Genomic DNA, 16,225 nt, shown 5'->3' with positions numbered 1-16,225 from the left:
GAAAGTCTCCTCAGATAGTCTTCCCCGGTGCTGACCCGGAACAGCTCTGTCCGGTTGGCTCCGGGACGCTCTAGTTCTGCGGAAACGCACTAGAGGTTCTGAGGCTCTATGGTTAGAGAGGATGAACTTTCTATCCGTAGTCACTCTCTACTCTATGGCGGCAGTGAGGCTGAGTCCTCCGGGGCAGGGTGTCCGTGCAGAAAAGCGTCCCTGGCTCCAGGGCAGCTCTTGTCTCCCCCGGGGGCTCCCTGTCAGCCTGTGGCCCTGCGGAGATCGCTGGGGCCGGGGAGCTGAGGTGCCTGCGCCAACCCCTTACGCGTGTCTTGCCCCCGTTTCCCCGCTCCCGGCTGCGTAGCTTCGGGTCTCCCCACACCCAGCGCAGGGCCGGGGCGAGTTCCAGCCAAGATCCAGCTACCTCCTGAGTCATGAACTGGCTGCGCCCCCTCGCCGCGGGGGGCTGCCGGGTGCCCTTGGGGGGCCAGCACCTGGCACCGTCCTACGCCCTGCGGGCCTTTGCTGCCCACCCCCAAAACCAGGTGAGTCTCGCTCCGGGTGGCGGGTCCTGCTCCAGCCCCGAGAGTCCGTCCGCTCCCAGCGGACAAGGCTTTGTCTTTCAGGCGGGCTCTGATTCCCGGGAGGAGACGTGGGAGGTTGGAGCCTAAGCCTGGCAGAGCCCGCGAAGCTGTAGAGAAACAGGGGCTGGCACTTGGACCCTAACCCAAGTTCTGATATTGACGCTGTGTGGTTCTGGGTAGCTGGACACGCTCTCCGTGTCGCTCCTATTGCCATCTTTATTGATGGCGAAAGCATCTCCTGGGGTGTCGTGAATGTTAATGAGGTAATTAATGACAGGCATCCGACGAATTGGGTATTCACCCACGAAAGCTCATGCTCCAATATGTCTGTTAGTCTATAAAGTGCCACAGAACTCTATGCCGAGGGAATTAATGTGTCCAACTGATTTTCAAGGTGTTAAGTGCTATGTGAGCACCAACAGTTATTACCAGGGTGTGACCTGAGTGCACAGACTAGAGGTTCCAGTGTGTGATGCTCTATCTTGATCCCGATTAAAGGACTGGGTTAGATGAAGGCAGCAGATCCCAGGCAAATTGCCAGTGCAGCCCTCTGGTGGGCAAAGTTTGGAGTCCCCCAGGAGTTCTGGCAGGGATTATTCAGGCTGGATAGAAAGTGATGATAATCCAGATTTGGGAGCCTTCTAGTTTATCTAGCTAAAACAACTAACTATATTTTCTACTCTGTAGTCAGTGGGTGTCAATGGCTCCCAGATTCCTGTGCATTCTAATGGGGGCTGCTAAGAATCCATTGGCTGTCCTGCTAACTTAAAATGTCAAATGCAAGAAAAACTAGGACAAGCAAGGACTTGAATTACAGTGGAGCTGTTATTTGCAGTATTGTTGTAGCCGTGTTGGTTCCAGGATATTGGAGACACAAGGTGGGTGAGATAATATATTTTATTGGATCAACCTCAGTTGTTGGAGGGTACAAGCGTTCAAGTTACAGAGAGCTCTTCTTTGGGTCTGGGGAAGGAAATCAGATTGGGAACTGATAAGGGGAAAAGAACTTCATTCTCAAAACCCCAAAGGTAACTCCCACCTCCTTATAGTGGAGTTGTTAGAAACTAAGGAAACCTCCTGCAAGCCTTGTAGGTCCACCAGTTGAATTGACATCAGACAGACACTCAGGGGTCAGTGTCTTACTCTGTTAATCAAAAGCCTTTTCTCTATCCCCAGGTGGCAGAGGGTGTGGTAAAGCTCCAGCAGCCAAAGCCACAGCTGGGAACTGATGAGGGGAAAAAAAACTTCATTCTGAAAACCCCCAAGGTAACTCCCCACCTCCTTCAGGGAGTTGGGTCTCTCATGGGTTGCTTCCTCTCCTGGTTACCCCATCTCTACTGGCATATGACTTAGGTGCTTTCACCACTGAAACAAACTGCCCCTTTCCTGCTTGTTATCCTGCACTTTGTGGTAGGGTGCACAGTTTTTCCTCAGCTCCAGCCTCTCAAGCCTATGGCTCTTTCTCCATTTCCCATTCTATTGCCTCTTCCCAATTGACTCTTATGCCTAAGGGCATATCTAAACGAGGAATTAGTGCATAGCAAATGGGGGCATAAATCTACAATGCTCCAGCAAGCCAACTGTTCATGTGGACCCTGTGCACTAAAACTTCCCTAGTGTTTCAAACAGCAGTAGGTCTAATGAATCATCAACTTCCATTATTCTAGGCCTAGCTGACCTTTGTTATAGCGCCAAACTTTTGGGCTCAGAGCTTTGAGCAGCCGCAGAAGCTGGGAACAGTTTAGATATTGGATGGTTTTACTGTTGCAGGTTGGTGGTTATAATTCTTCACTTTTAACATTTCTCACCCACTTCCCTTTGGTTTGGGCTCTCAGGGCACCAGGGACTACAGCCCCAAGCAAACAGCCATCCGGGAGAAAGTCTTCAACACCATCATCAGCTGCTTCAAGCGCCATGGGGCTGAGGTCATCGACACCCCTGTGTTTGAGCTGAAGGTGAGGGTAGGGTCTGTGATGTGACATCTGGGAGGAGGAAGTTGTGCTGCTGGAGGCACTGATCCCTGAGTCAGATGTGATCCATAGGTTTGTGGCTTTATGCCCCTTGTAATTATTGGGTGCATTTTAAATGGCAGTAGCTGCTTTCATTGTGACCTGAAGGGCAGCTGCCCTGACTAAGAACTCAGCTGTGAATAGCGTCTGTGGTAAAGCTGGAGGGGGGGGTTAGATCATCTGACCGGAGTTAGATCCAACTGATCACCTCTAAAATCAGGCTCAAGGATTCTCCCTGCTTTCTTTCTAGGAGCTTCTTGCTCCTGCTTTCTGCTTCTGGAGCTCGTCCTCTCTTGCCTGACACAGTTGTCTTGCTTTTCTGTAGGAAACTCTGACGGGGAAATACGGGGAGGACTCAAAGCTCATCTATGACCTGAAAGACCAGGGTGGAGAGCTGCTGTCTCTTCGCTACGACCTGACTGTATCCTGCTAGAGTCCCGGGCCTTGGGAAGCACCATCTCATCCAGGGGTTGCTGGTGTTTCTTAGGCAGGAGTACATGGGGTGGAGGTGAGGACATACTGAAGTCTCTGTCACCTCCTCCTAACTGGGGAGGAACATGCATGCTAATGCCACTTTGTATACATTCATCCCATTCCTCTCCAGTGTTTCCCTTGTTTCTAAGCCTACCTGTAACTGCCTCCATGCCATTGCCCATGGACACCTCTATCTCAACTCATCCTCATCCAAACTTCCATCCCTGCCACCTAGCTCCCGTCTCTAGGATAAGCTCAAGTCCCAGCCTTTCCAACTCCAGCACCTGAAGAATTACTACTCACCACTAGACACACAGAATGGTGACTAAATCACCCCATCCTCAAAACTAGGTCCTGGGTGACCTCAGGGTCTGTACATAGAAACCGCCCATGGGCTTGCTCCATCCAGTGTACTCCCTGGACACTGAATCTCCTCTCTCTACTGCCTTCCCCATCTGCCTGTGCTCATCTTGGCTAGCCTCCTTTCTGATTCTTCACACAACCTCCCTATTCTCAGTGAAAGAGCCGTTGCCTTTGTTACTGTTGCCAAATGGGTTATCCATCCAGGACCGTGCTTTACTGACTGCAGCTCTGTCAAAATTTCACCTGAAAGCATTTTTGCTCCCTTATCTCTGGCCCTTAATCTGTCACTATATTATGTATGTAATCCCAGTTTGTATCATAGCAGCAAAAGACTGCAACATCTGTTCAAATGACCCACCAATGAGGCTGTTTGTTCTAGCTGTTAACATGGTGTGATTACTAAGAAGGTGCACTCATAGGGACTGAGATTTTACTGTCCATTAGGACAGGTGGCCACAGTTTGCAGGTGACCTTTAGCATAGGCTTTGCTGTGGGGTTGTGTTGTACTGGCCCAGCAGCTGCCTGTAGAGTGATAATGGGGCTGAATGACTGGCCCTGAACTCTCCAGGCCACAGGAGATTATCTCTAGGTTCCATCCTTAACCCTTTGTGCTCAGGTGCCCTTTGCTCGTTATTTGGCAATGAACAAAATCACCAACATTAAGCGCTACCACATTGCCAAAGTTTACAGACGGGATAATCCGGCCATGACGAAGGGCCGCTACAGGGAGTTCTACCAGTGTGTGAGTACCAGGAGCCTGAGTGTTCTCCATGCAGCAGGAGCTGTTTCTGGGCCCAGGGTTCCTTGCGTGGGGTCTTGGGTTCTGGCTCCCCACAAAGCATGGGGAAGGGGACAGGGAGGAAGAGGGCTCCATGTGTGTCTGGGGCCTGTTGTGCTGAAAAGGGGAGTGTCTCATGGATAAGATGCAGTGAAACCCTTTTTACTGTTACAATATCAAACAGTTAAGTGTGGTCCAAGGTTTTGTGACTCCCATTGTAACAACCACCATAACAGTCTTTTTAACCTTTTATTAAAAATACAGGAAAAGATGGAAAAACAGTTAATGCATTTGAAATGCAAAGTATTAAGTCAGACTTAACAATATCCCTTATTCCAGGGGTTCTCAAACTGTGGGTCGTGAGGTTATTACATGGGGGGCGCAAGCTGTCAACCTCCACCCCAAACCCGGCTTTGCCTCCTGCATTTATAATGGTGTTAAATATATAAAAAAGTTGTAAGTTTTTAATTTATAAGGGGGGTCGCACTCAGCGACTTGTTATATGAAAGCGGTCACCAGTAATAAAGTTTGAGAGCCACTGCCTTATTCCCTTTAGCTGAAGAGTTTGAACAGGGGAAACCCCCTATTTGACAGACTTTTAGGTTCAATTAAATATGTTACTAACTGTCCTTTTGGGGGAAAAGAGAAAAAGTTAGTTAAGATGGGCTGGAACTGTTGTTGAAGTCCACTCCTGTTTCTTTAAGAGAAAAGAAGACAAACACCCAAGGAGAGAAAACAGAAGTGCAAAGGTAGAAAATGCTGCTTCTCTCCTGGGTGCTGACTCTCATTTACAACCTCACTGCTGGTGAAAATCAGACCCAGTATGCTCAGAGTCCTGGCAAACTTGTACCCGCATTGGGCTGTTGAAGGCATTGCTTTTAGCTTGCTTCTTTGGTCACAGGCTCAAAGCAGTGTTGCAAAAGATGGTGTTGTCTTGGCAGGCTAAATCAGACTCTTTAGACAGAAAAAGGAAAGGGAGAGGAGAGAGAAGAAATAAGGTGAGGAAGGAAAATGACATATGAGGGAGTGCGACAGCATGAATGCAAATCTCACGTTCCGGGTGGAGACAATGATGTCATCAGTTCCCTCTCTGGCCCAGTCTGATCAGGCCCTGTCTCAGCATCAGGTTTATGAAGGCCCAATGGTGTCCTGGTGGATCCCAGGAGATGGTGGAGGTGGCAACCATGATGGTAAAGCTCACAACTTACAGTCGACATGTCCCATTCCATCCCTCTCTTTACCAGGAGCTTTGCAGTTCCCTAAGCACAGTGGTTTAACTTAAACAGTCCAGTTTATCTTAATCTGGTTGCCTCCAACTTGTGCTAACTTTCATAAACAATGGCTTTCTGTAACAGGCTGAGTTGGATTTCTGTTACCTTGAACAGTTTAGAGTACAGGCCTCTGCATTACGTGCCTGGGCTCCCCTTTGGGTACAGGGAATGGGGTGCAGCACAGGGAGCTGTGTGTCTGGGGACCCTGATTTACCTAGGGAGGTGGTGGAATCTCCTTCCTTAGAAGTTTTTAAGGTCAGGCTTGACAAAGCCCTGGCTGGGATGATTTGGTTGGGGATTGGTCCTGCTTTGAGCAGAGGATTGGACTAGATGACCTCCTGAGGTCCCTTCCAACCTGATATTCTATGACTGCCTCTGCGGTGTCCCAGCTGGGTTACACTGCCTGGATTCCCACTGCCTCTTCCTGTATCCCAGGACTTTGACATCGCTGGCCAATTTGACCCTATGATTCCTGATGCTGAGTGTCTGAAGATCGTGCATGAGATCCTGAGCATGTTGCAGCTCGGAGACTTCCTCATTAAGGTAAAACCATAGCCCACTGGTTTAATAAAGTTACATGTCTTCCCAGGCCAGAATGAGCCTGCCCTCCCACCCATCCCCTACTCTAGTGTGCCCTGCGTACGAGAAATCCCTTCCTTCAGATTTTGACTACAGCTGCTTCACAGACCTCTGGAGCCATATAGAAACCAAGTGGAAGTGATTCAATCTTACTGGGAGGCTCCATTGGGTTCCGATTCAGAGTGACTCTGCTTCCCACCCCCAGGTCAATGACCGGCGCATTTTGCATGGAGTTTTTGCAGTATGTGGCATTCCAGACAGCCTGTTCCATAGCACTTGCTCTACTGTGGACAAACTGAACAAGGTAATGCTCTGCGGATTTCCCTGCCCTGGCTGGCAGACACTGACTGCTGTCTAGCACTGCCCTAGCTCTCAGCTGTGCATGCTCTGGTGGGAGGACTGTGATCCATCTCCAAATATGTAGGATGGAAACACGTATCTGAAGCAGGACTTTCAGAGCTGACATTCTCTTTGGCTCTCCCAAGTGCCAAGAAGTTTGGATTCTGTCCTTGAGCAAGTCGCATCCGCTCTCTGTGCCTGTGCTTTCCCGTCTGTAAAATGGGGATAAGACTTCCTGCCTCTCCAGGGATTTGGAGGGATTAGGGCTCAGATCCTCAAAGGTCTGCTAACTTCCAGTGAAATAAGTAAGCCCCTAACTCTCAAATACCTTTTGAGGATCTGGGCCTAACTCATTAATAGCTTTGAGAGGTTAGACTGAAGGCACCAAATGAGAGTGAAGTCTATTGTTAATTATTCTGGGAAGGCTAGAAATGGGAGATCCCTAACTGGATTAGCCGCCAGGCAGTGGTCTCCCCTTTCCTGCAGTTTCCTCAGTGTGTGTTCTGAACCCATGGGGTAGTATTGGTGTGGAGGGGAAAGCTGGGGAAGGGGTTTTGCATTCCCAGGAGCAGCAGATTCAGCCAGGAAAGCTGTGATTAATGTTCTCATCTCCTCCACCCCAGGCAACATGGGAGGATGTGAAGAGCGAGATGGTTGGAGAGAAAGGTCTCTCACCCGAGGCTGTGGATCGTATCGGGGAATACATTCAACTGCATGGTGAGTTCTGTGGAGCTGTGAGACCTGGTTCCCTGTCCAGCCTCACCCAGGCCAGCTGAGAGTCCATGTGGGTCACTTCACCTTCCCAGCAGCTATTCCAGCTTCCTTGGTCTCTGCATGGGGCGTGTCAGGGTTCCCCAGTTGTTTAGTTGCTCTTGCCCAGGCCGAGCTGACTTGCAGCCTGGGTGTCCCGGGTGGGATGCAAGGTCGGTATCCCCTGGGAGGAAGATAGAGATGCACAAGGCTGAAGAAGTGAGGAGGTGGGTGTAACCCAGGCTGGGTGGAGTGAGTCCATAGGAGCTTGGCCACACAATGTCTCCCTCCCTGGTATATTTCAGGTGTGTCTCATTTCAGCAGGTGGGCTGGGTCTGATTGAGCAGCTGCTCCAGGACACTAAGCTGTCCCAGAACAAGTTGGCCCGGGAGGGGCTGGGAGACATGAAGCTGCTGTTTGAGTACCTGACCCTGTTTGGCATTGCAGATAAGGTGAGTGATGGAGGAACACAGAGCAGGCCTGACTGGGTCATTTGTTGTGCCTGGTAATGGGATTCCCCTCCTGTTTCACAGATCTCCTTCGACTTGAGCCTGGCACGGGGTCTGGATTATTACACTGGTGTGATCTACGAGGCCATCCTGCTGCAGCCTCGGAACGACCACAAGGAGGAGCCAGTCAGCGTGGGCAGTGTGGCTGGAGGTGGCCGCTATGATGGGCTGGTGGGGATGTTCGATCCCAAGGGGCGGAAGGTGCCCTGTGTGGGAGTCAGCATCGGAATCGAGCGGATCTTCTCCATCATGGAGCAGAAAGTGGAGGTGAGTGCCACTCAGAAGTATGCAGAATGGCCCACCACTGTGGGGACCAGCCAGGGGGTGCAGGTAAGGAGGCCACTTTCTGTAGGATACCTGACACGTTTGTTGCAGAAATTGGAAGATCTGTAGTGGATGAGGCATGGGACTGTAGTAAAGAAAGGATGGGCTTGTGGTTGACTGAAATGCAGGAGACCTGAGTCCTCTGCTACATATTTCCTCGGCATATCCCTTGAATTAGAATTTTCACTAAGGTAGGGCTGGGACATAGGAGGTCTTGAGTTCTATTCCGGGCTCTTCCACTCCTTAGCTGAAGCTTGGACCAAGTTGCTTTTCTGTCAATTTCCCTGTCTGTAAATTGGCATCCTCATTTTGGCCGGTAGGACACTCACACAAATGCTACAAATTACACCTGGTAGAACATGCACACAAATGCTACGAATTAACCTGGTAGGACACGCACAGTTCGAATCTAGGCTGAGGCACATAAACAAAGTCCACAACTGCAGAGTTCCCAAAAAACACCAAGTTTATTACGCTCGAGCGTGGTGCCCCCCTGCTAGCCAGGAGGGGACCCTGAATACAGATTATACAAAGGTTATATACTTTTTAGCAAAGCATGTTGCCCTCGTGCATCGGAAACCTTAGCCAATAAACAAACCCTTTTCTTATCTACCACCTATCCCTGCTTGGTGCATTCCTCGTGCTAAACCAGTATGTTAATTACACAGCATGGTCCTAAAGCCATGCATCAGTAACTTTTATTATCAGGATGGGAGGCCTCACATCAAGGCCAAGAGACAGGGAGTTAGAGATTGACAAAAACCAGATACTGGGAGTCAAGGTAGGCTGGAGATGAGGAGGATTTTCACAGGGATTCAGTATCTAAGGATCACTCCTCCTGGTGTATGATGTGCTGGCATTTAAACAATGGTGGGCCCCAAACCAAAATGGAGTCACATGTGCTAACTTTTCCTTAACATTTTCCATCTGTAAAATACTTGTCTCCCAGGGCATTATGAAGATAATTAACTTAATGGTTGTGAACGTCATACTATTATGATAGATGGCGGAAAAACCCATGAGGAAATCAGTAATTCTTTATTTAGTTTAGTGTTGGGGTGATGTGTGGTAAATAAGACAGAGGCAACTCATTGTCTGGTGAGGCTCAAAAAAATTATTGAACAGCTGCCTCATTCCCAGGACAAGTCCAGTGTGTGTTCAGAATGAGGCAGGGATCCTGTGGAAAAAATAGTACATAATGAAATCCAGAGTCATGATGCATGTGCCCAAGGGAGATAAATTAAGGTTGCACAAGTTTGACATTGCAAAATAACATTCTTTGAACACAGTTTGGTGGGTTTTTGTTGTTGTTTTTCATGTAATCCTCCCCTATATAGGCTGTGTTAGGAATATGGTAGCATTCTCCAGTAATAGGTACAAGGGGTGGGTGAGGAGCAACTGTCACGTGCCTTGCAGCATGTCTTCATGAGCAATAGGATGTTTCCATATGTTTCATTCACAACTCTGTTCCTGCTCCCAGGTTTCTAAGGAGAAGATCCGGACGACTGAGACGCAGGTGCTGGTGGCAACCCCGCAGAAGAACTTCCTTGATGTAAGATTGAAACTCATCTCTGAACTCTGGGATTCTGGGATCAAGGTAAGACTTGGCAATTGGACTGGCCTAGTTGTGCTTCTCAAAGCCAGCCCTTAGAATGGGGGGAGAGAGAGCGTCTCTGGGGAGAGGTGGCACAGCAAGACCAAACTTGCCAACCTCTTCGTTGTTTCGCTCTGACGGAGAAAGGCAGCTGCTGGTACTGAGCCTGTTGGAACCATCTGCCCCAGGGGACTCTGTGCTAATGGCTAGAGCTCTGACGAGAATGGTAATTCTGTTTCATGGAGGCATTTGGAATTTCAAAATTTGGTTTAGTTCCAATTTGGAACAAAACCCAGAAATTTCAAAACCCACAAAAACAGAATCCCAAAAAAATCACAATTTTGATCATTTCCAGATGAAATTCCACCCAGCAGGCTGAAGGGGAACTGGGAGTTCCAGCTGAGCCAGGAGCCTCAGAGTTTGGGAGCTGGTGCTCTCAGGGTCTTGGCCCTGTCAGCTTGCTAGGTAGGCTGCAGAAGAACTGGTAGCCCACGAGGCAGGCCAGCTGGTAGGAAAACCTGCCTAGCAGATGAGTTTCAAAACTTGCCTGGGTTCCACTGGAGCTTAGTCGAAATCAAACCACCTCCACAAAATGTTTAGATTTCAACTAATCTGCATTCTCCACCAGAAAACCATCGGCAAATTTCCAGCCCGTCCTAGCAATGAGTTAGAACTGGGTAGGGTCTGTCACTTCATATTCTATGTAACCTCTTGAACACAACCACATTGCCTGCCCCTCTAGGCAGAGATGCTGTATAAGAAGAACCCCAAGCTGCTGAACCAGCTGCAATATTGTGAAGACATGGGAATCCCTCTCGCAGCCATTGTAGGAGAGCAGGAGCTGAAGAATGGAATTGTCAAGCTACGAGTCATAGCTAGCAGGGAAGAGGTGAGGATGTCCTTTGATATTGGGGATAGGCTAAGGGGTTCAAAGGCTGCCTCCAAAACCCATTGAAAGGTTCTAGACAACATTCTCCCTGGCTATTAGGGCCTCTTTGCGAGCTTGCAGATCGCTAGAGTTAACCAGGCTCCAGTACAGATTGAATCCTCTTTACAAACTAGTCTAAGTCCACAGCGAACCTTCCTCAGAGTTACAGATCACTAAAGCTCTCTGCTGAGCAGTCTAATCCTGTCCCTCAGGGGTGTGGAACAGGAAATCCCTAATCCTCACTCCTTCCACAAGTCTCTCCTTGGTGGTCAGGGGATGGACTTTTATGGGGTGGCGCTTCCAGTGGGAGTTCACAGAGAGGAGGGTTTGAGGGATGGCAGAAGACAGGTAAGTGGGCATCCTGATATTGTTGGGAGCTCAGGTCACTTCCCATGAGACAGTTTTATTGCTGGGACCAGTTCCTTCCTGTTTGTTGTGCAGGTCGATATCCCTAGGGAGAAGCTTGCTGAGGAAATCAGAAAAAGGGTGGAGTCCTAGAGCCCTTCTGTGCACAACAGCTTGACTCACTGGACCTGTTTCCTGCCATGTGGATTGTTTCCAGCCATGGGATGCGCTGCTAGGCCATGATTCTGTGAGGATTTGGGTAGTGCTGATCGGGCTGAAGTACATCCTGCTGCACTGAGATTAATCTTGCCCCATCAATCTTATGACTTGGTACAGCATCTCCATTTGTAGGGAGTGGACATGGTTTTAAAGGCATAGGGCAGATTACCAACTGTTCACCTCTCAGGTTAAGTAGCATGAAGAGTGGGTCTGTTTTAATGTGTCTGTATTATGGTAGCAAGCTCATTGGTCAAAGCAGAGCTCCTACATTTGCAGTAAGGCAGATTCTCTTGCAATGACCTAGGCCTTAGCGCAGAGTTAATTCGCTATCTTGAAGGAATTCACACTTGCTGGGTCCTGCCCAATGCCCAGATGCCTTTGCAAGTTGACTCAGCAATTTGCTATGTTCAGGCTTGCTGAGGGTAGCCTTGTGAGCATCCTCACATATCCAGAACCTCCATGGAAACTTGTCCTTAGAATCTATCTGCCCTTCGCCTGTGCAGGGCAGCTCTGAATCGCTGGAAGGTCAGTCCCCATCTGTGGGGCTCCCTTCCCCCACCCCCCGTTATGGAGCTGAACTAGGAAATTTCTCTTTCCCTGCTCAATGGGATGGGAGTATCACTGCTGTCCAGGACACACATGAACTATGCTTCAAGGATGCTCTTCAGTATCCCTACATGTCGTCAGGAGATTAGACATGACATTCCCATTTTGTGGCTGGGCTGTTGGCATAGTGCTGCACAGTAGCTACAACCCTCCTCCCAGGAAATGACCCCATTGATCCAGGTTTTAGTGATCTAGTCTCTTCTCCCGTGGTTTTGTCTAAAGTGAATGAGGCTGTGGATGAGCTGAGACTTTGGTTTCCATGCAAACGTGGATAAATTATGTAAATAAAATACTGTGGGTTGCTGAAGTTGTTTGACGGCTGTTTATAAGTCTAGCTGAAGTCAGCAATGTGCTACACCTGAGTTGTAGCTACTTTTGTGAGTTCCCAACTGGGATTTTCTTTTTGTCACTTATAAAGGGTAGCTTCCCCAGCTTGCTAGGGTAGAATAGTTTTTTTTGAAAGGAAAGACTATTTTCAAATGTGTGAAACGGTGAGCTGTAGAGCACAGCAGTCACTGGAATAATGGGCTGTTCCAAGTTCTGGTGTTTGTATGTATGGCCCTTATCTAAGAATGGCCCTACAGGGTCAGACCAATGGTCTGTCTAGCCCAGTATCCCATCTTGTGACAGTGGCTGGTGCCAGATGCTTCCGAGGGAGTGAGCAGAACAGAACAATATTTTTTTTCAGTGAGCAATCCCATCATCCAGTCCCAGCTTCTAGCAGTCAGAGGTCTCCAAGCACTTGTGGAGGAGAGAAAAGACCATTTAGCACTTTCACCCTGAGGAGCTTGTCTACCTGGGGAAAGTCTTAGCAGCTATACAAGTATAATTTCCATCTCGCCCACCCCTTGTGGACATTATTATTCCACTGTAAGAGTGATTTTATCTTAACCCCCTTCCCAGGAGACATAAGGGCACTCTACTGAAAAAAGAGTGCCCAGATCGGTTTTATACTGGTATAACTGTAAAATTTGACACCTCTAGATCACAGAAACAAAGTTATTGCATAGACAAGGCCTGTTATGGCTCAGGGCTCCCTGAGGCTCTGTCCCACCTCTGATCTCTGAGGACACCCCTTCTCAAGTATCGGGGTTTGTACCTGCACATCTCTCAAGGTGGAATCATGTGACTCTCCACTCTCAAACTGGGCCATGGGCACTAGCAGTTCTTACACTGCATGTCCAACTGGGTTTGGATACCTGCAGTTCTTCCTGCTGAGAGCTTACAACCAGGAGCTCATTCCATGACCCAAAACAGCCTTCTTAAAGCCAAAAGTATTGTTTATTTAGCTATGGGAACAAAGCATTCAGTGAAAAGGATTAAAGCAACTAAAAAATCTACACACACATTTCATACCTCTTGTCTAACCATCTATGTGATGACGACCCTGAGAAGTCTAGTTTTACACATACACAGCAGTCTGCAGGGGTGTCCTCCTGTTCTTGCATTCTGCTCAGTGTTTTGATCTGTGAAAGCAAGGCCTGGTAACCCCAGTGGAGGGTTAATAAAGGCCTTGACTCTGCTACACAATTAAATTGACCAAAGTTATGTCGACTTACAGCCACCACAGTAATTACTGCTGTTTTTCATGTCCCCACTACCCCCCTTCTGCTAGTGGTGTGTGTCGTTAAGTCGGGGGCAGCGTGGAATGCTGACAGCCCAGGCTGGGAGCTTAGCTACCCAATGCTGAAAAACGAGGCTGTCAGCTTTGCGCAGAGAGTCCAGCTCCAGGCAGCCAGTTTCTCAGCACCAAAGTTTCAAAATTATGCACACAAATATGCCTCTTATGTATGTAATGTCTAAAATGGCCATGGGGGCAGCATCCAAAACGCATAACTAGAGACAAGTGGGGGAGGTCTGGAATAAGAATATACCTCTGCTCCATTGAAATTCATTAAATGAGAGGTTTTCCTACAGAAAATTGCCTTCTTTTTCTAATATTTTTGCCATGGGCTTTTCTAAGCCAAGTATAGAAAACCAAATAAAGACAGACAAGGCTTTCGTAATGCATGACTAATGTAAGCTGCTTAGTTATTTGTTAAATTTTTAGTTTTTATATAACTTTTCTACATAAAAGCTAAGTTTAAAGCACATTTCTACTCTGAAAGCGAAGTGTAAAAATACAATAGTAGGTTTTCTATGGACTCTGATACTACACTGGCGGGGGCGGGGGGCATAGGGTACATATAAGTACTTAGATAAACTTGCTCCACTTACAAATAAGTAAGGCTACAGGGACAAACCATCCCGATGTGTAGAAAGAATAGTAAATATGGCAGGCGACCAGCTTGGCTTAACGTGAAATCCTTGATTATCTTAAATACAAAAAAGAAGCTTACAAGAAGTGGAAGACTGGACAAATGACCAGGGATGAGTATAAAAATATGGCTCGGGCATGCAGGAGTGAAATCAGGAAGGCCAAATCACACCTGGAGTTGCAACTAGCAAGAGATGTTAAGAGTAACAAGAAGGGTTTTTTCAGGTATGTTAGCAACAAGAAGAAAGTCAAGGAAAGTGTGGGCCCGTTACTGAATGAGGGAGGCAACCTAGTGACAGAGGATGTGGAAAAAGCTAATGTACTCAATGCTTTTTTTGACTCTGTCTTCACGAACAAGGTCAGCTCCCAGACTGCTGCACTGGGCAGCACAGCATGGGGAGGAGGTGACCAGCCCTCTGTGGAGAAAGAAGTCGTTTTGGACTATTTAGAAAAGCTGGACAAGCACAAGTCCATGGGACCGGATGCGTTGCATCTGAGAGTGCTGAAGGAGTTGGCGGATGTGATTGCAGAGCCATTGGCCATTATCTTTGAAAACTCTTGGCGATCGGGGGAAGTCCTGGACGACTGGAAAAAGGCTAACGTAGTGCCCATCTTTAAAAAAGGGAAGAAGGAGGATCCTGGGAACTACAGGCCAGTCAGCCTCACCTCAGTCCCTGGAAAAATCATGGAGCAGGTCCTCAAGGAATCAATTCTGAAGCACTTAGAGGAGGGGAAAGTGATCAGGAACAGTCAGCATGCATTCACCAAGGGCAAGTCATGCCTGACTAATCTAATTGCCTTCTATGACGAGATAACTGGTTCTGTGGATGAAGGGAAAGCAGTGGACGTGTGGTTCCTTGACTTTAGCAAAGCTTTTAGACTTTAGCAAAGCTGTCTCTCACAGTATTCTTGCCAGCAAGTTAAAGAAGTATGGGCTGGATGAATGGACTATAAGGTGGATAGAAAGCTGGCTAGATTGTTGGGCTCAACGGGTAGTGATCAATGGCTCCATGTCTAATAGCAAGCCCGTATCAAGTGGAGTGCCCCAAGGGTCGGTCCTGGGGCCGGTTTTGTTCAATATCTTCATAAATGATCTGGAGGATGGTGTGGATTGCACCCTCAGCAAGTTTGCAGATGACACTAAACTGGGAGGAGAGGTAGATACGCTGGAGGGTAGGGATAGGATACAGAGGGACCTAGACAAATTGGAGGATTGGGCCAAAAGAAATCTGATGAGGTTCAACAAGGACAAGTGCAGAGTCCTGCACTTAGGACGGAAGAATCCAATGCACCACACACTAGGGACCGAATGGCTCGGCAGCAGTTCTGCAGAAAAGGACCTAGGGGTGACAGTGGACAAGAAGCTGGATGTGAGTCAACAGTGTGCCCTTGATGCGAAGAAGGCCAATGGCATTTTGGGCTGTATAAGTAGGGGCATTGCCAGCAGATCGAGGGACGTGACCGTTCCCCTCTATTCGACACTGGTGAGGCCTCATCTGGAGTACTATGTCCAGTTTTGGGCCCCACACTACAAGAAGGATGTGGAAAAATTGGAAAGAGTCCAGCGGAGGGCAACAAAAATGATTAGGGGACTGGAACACATGACTTATGAGGAGAGGCTGAGGGAACTGGGGATGTTTAGTCTGCAGAAGAGAAGAATGAGGGGGGATTTGATAGCTGCTTTCAACTACCTGAAAGGGGATTCTAAAGAGGATGGCTCTAGACTGTTCTCTGTGGTAGCAGATGACAGAACGAGGAGTAATGGTCTCAAGTTGCAGTGGGGGAGATTTAGGTTGGATATTAGGAAAAACTTTTTCACTAGGAGGGTGGTGGAAACACTAGAATGCGTTACCTAGGGAGGTGGTGAAATCTCCTTCCTTAGAAGTTTTTAAGGTCAGGCTTGACAAAGCCCTGGCTGGGATGATTTAATTGGGGATTGGTCCTGCTTTGAGCAGGGGGTTGGACTAGATGACCTCCTGAGGTCCCTTCCAACCCTGATATTCTATGATTCTATGAAGGCTAAGATTTTGTCATGGATATTTTTAGTAAGTCACAGGTCACGGGCAAAAAAGAAAAATTCACGGGAAGCCGTGACCTGTCCCTGACTTTTCCTAAACATATACCTGACAAAATGGGGATCTGTGGATCCCCACACCACCTGAAGTGGGGTAGCTGCACAGGGGCTAGGAGCTGCCTGCAGCAGCTGGGGCATGCAAGGTACCGCCAGTGACTGGAAGCAGTGGGGTTCCCCTGCCATGGCTGGGAGCTGCAGGGCTCTCCACTGCCCGAGGCAGCCAGGAGCTCG

The 16,225-nt window shown here is 48.4% G+C and overlaps 1 protein-coding gene across 7 annotated transcripts; it reads left to right on the top strand.

Moving 5' to 3' along the window:
• Window positions 1-29: 29 nt before the first annotated feature.
• On the top strand, window positions 30-15,937 carry LOC125640950 (histidine--tRNA ligase, cytoplasmic). 7 transcript variants are annotated; one of them, XM_075131407.1, is made up of 13 exons: window positions 30-536; window positions 1,752-1,841; window positions 2,411-2,530; window positions 2,910-3,005; window positions 4,038-4,163; window positions 5,906-6,013; window positions 6,255-6,353; window positions 7,012-7,105; window positions 7,463-7,590; window positions 7,672-7,914; window positions 9,452-9,568; window positions 10,308-10,454; window positions 14,279-15,937. In XM_075131407.1, the coding sequence occupies exons 1-13, from the start codon at window positions 426-428 to the stop codon at window positions 14,804-14,806; spliced, it is 2,007 nt and encodes a 668-aa protein (XP_074987508.1). In that variant the 5' UTR covers window positions 30-425; the 3' UTR covers window positions 14,807-15,937. The 7 variants fall into 7 exon arrangements, with proteins under 7 accessions (XP_074987508.1, XP_074987507.1, XP_074987510.1 ...); XM_075131406.1 differs by having other exon boundaries at window positions 7,460-7,590; XM_048860147.2 differs by lacking the exon at window positions 14,279-15,937 and adding an exon at window positions 10,935-11,970 and having other exon boundaries at window positions 82-536.
• Window positions 15,938-16,225: the final 288 nt, after the last annotated feature.

Source organism: Caretta caretta, chromosome 8, assembly GCF_965140235.1.
Source record: "Caretta caretta isolate rCarCar2 chromosome 8, rCarCar1.hap1, whole genome shotgun sequence".
Classification (NCBI taxonomy): Eukaryota; Metazoa; Chordata; order Testudines; family Cheloniidae; genus Caretta; species Caretta caretta.
The sequence above is the reverse complement of the archived record's forward strand: the minus strand, read 5'-3'. Positions and strand labels throughout refer to the sequence as shown.

What these genes read in the sequence shown, in the direction of transcription:
- LOC125640950 (XM_075131406.1), top strand. Translation starts at nt 426, where the DNA reads ATGAACTGGCTGCGCCCCCTCGCCGCGGGGGGCTGCCGGGTGCCCTTG. An exon ending in CTCTTCGCTACGACCTGACT is followed by an intron (nt 3,006 to 4,037) that starts GTATCCTGCTAG and finishes CTTTGTGCTCAG; the next exon opens with GTGCCCTTTGCTCGTTATTT. An exon ending in CTGTGGACAAACTGAACAAG is followed by an intron (nt 6,354 to 7,011) that starts GTAATGCTCTGC and finishes CCTCCACCCCAG; the next exon opens with GCAACATGGGAGGATGTGAA.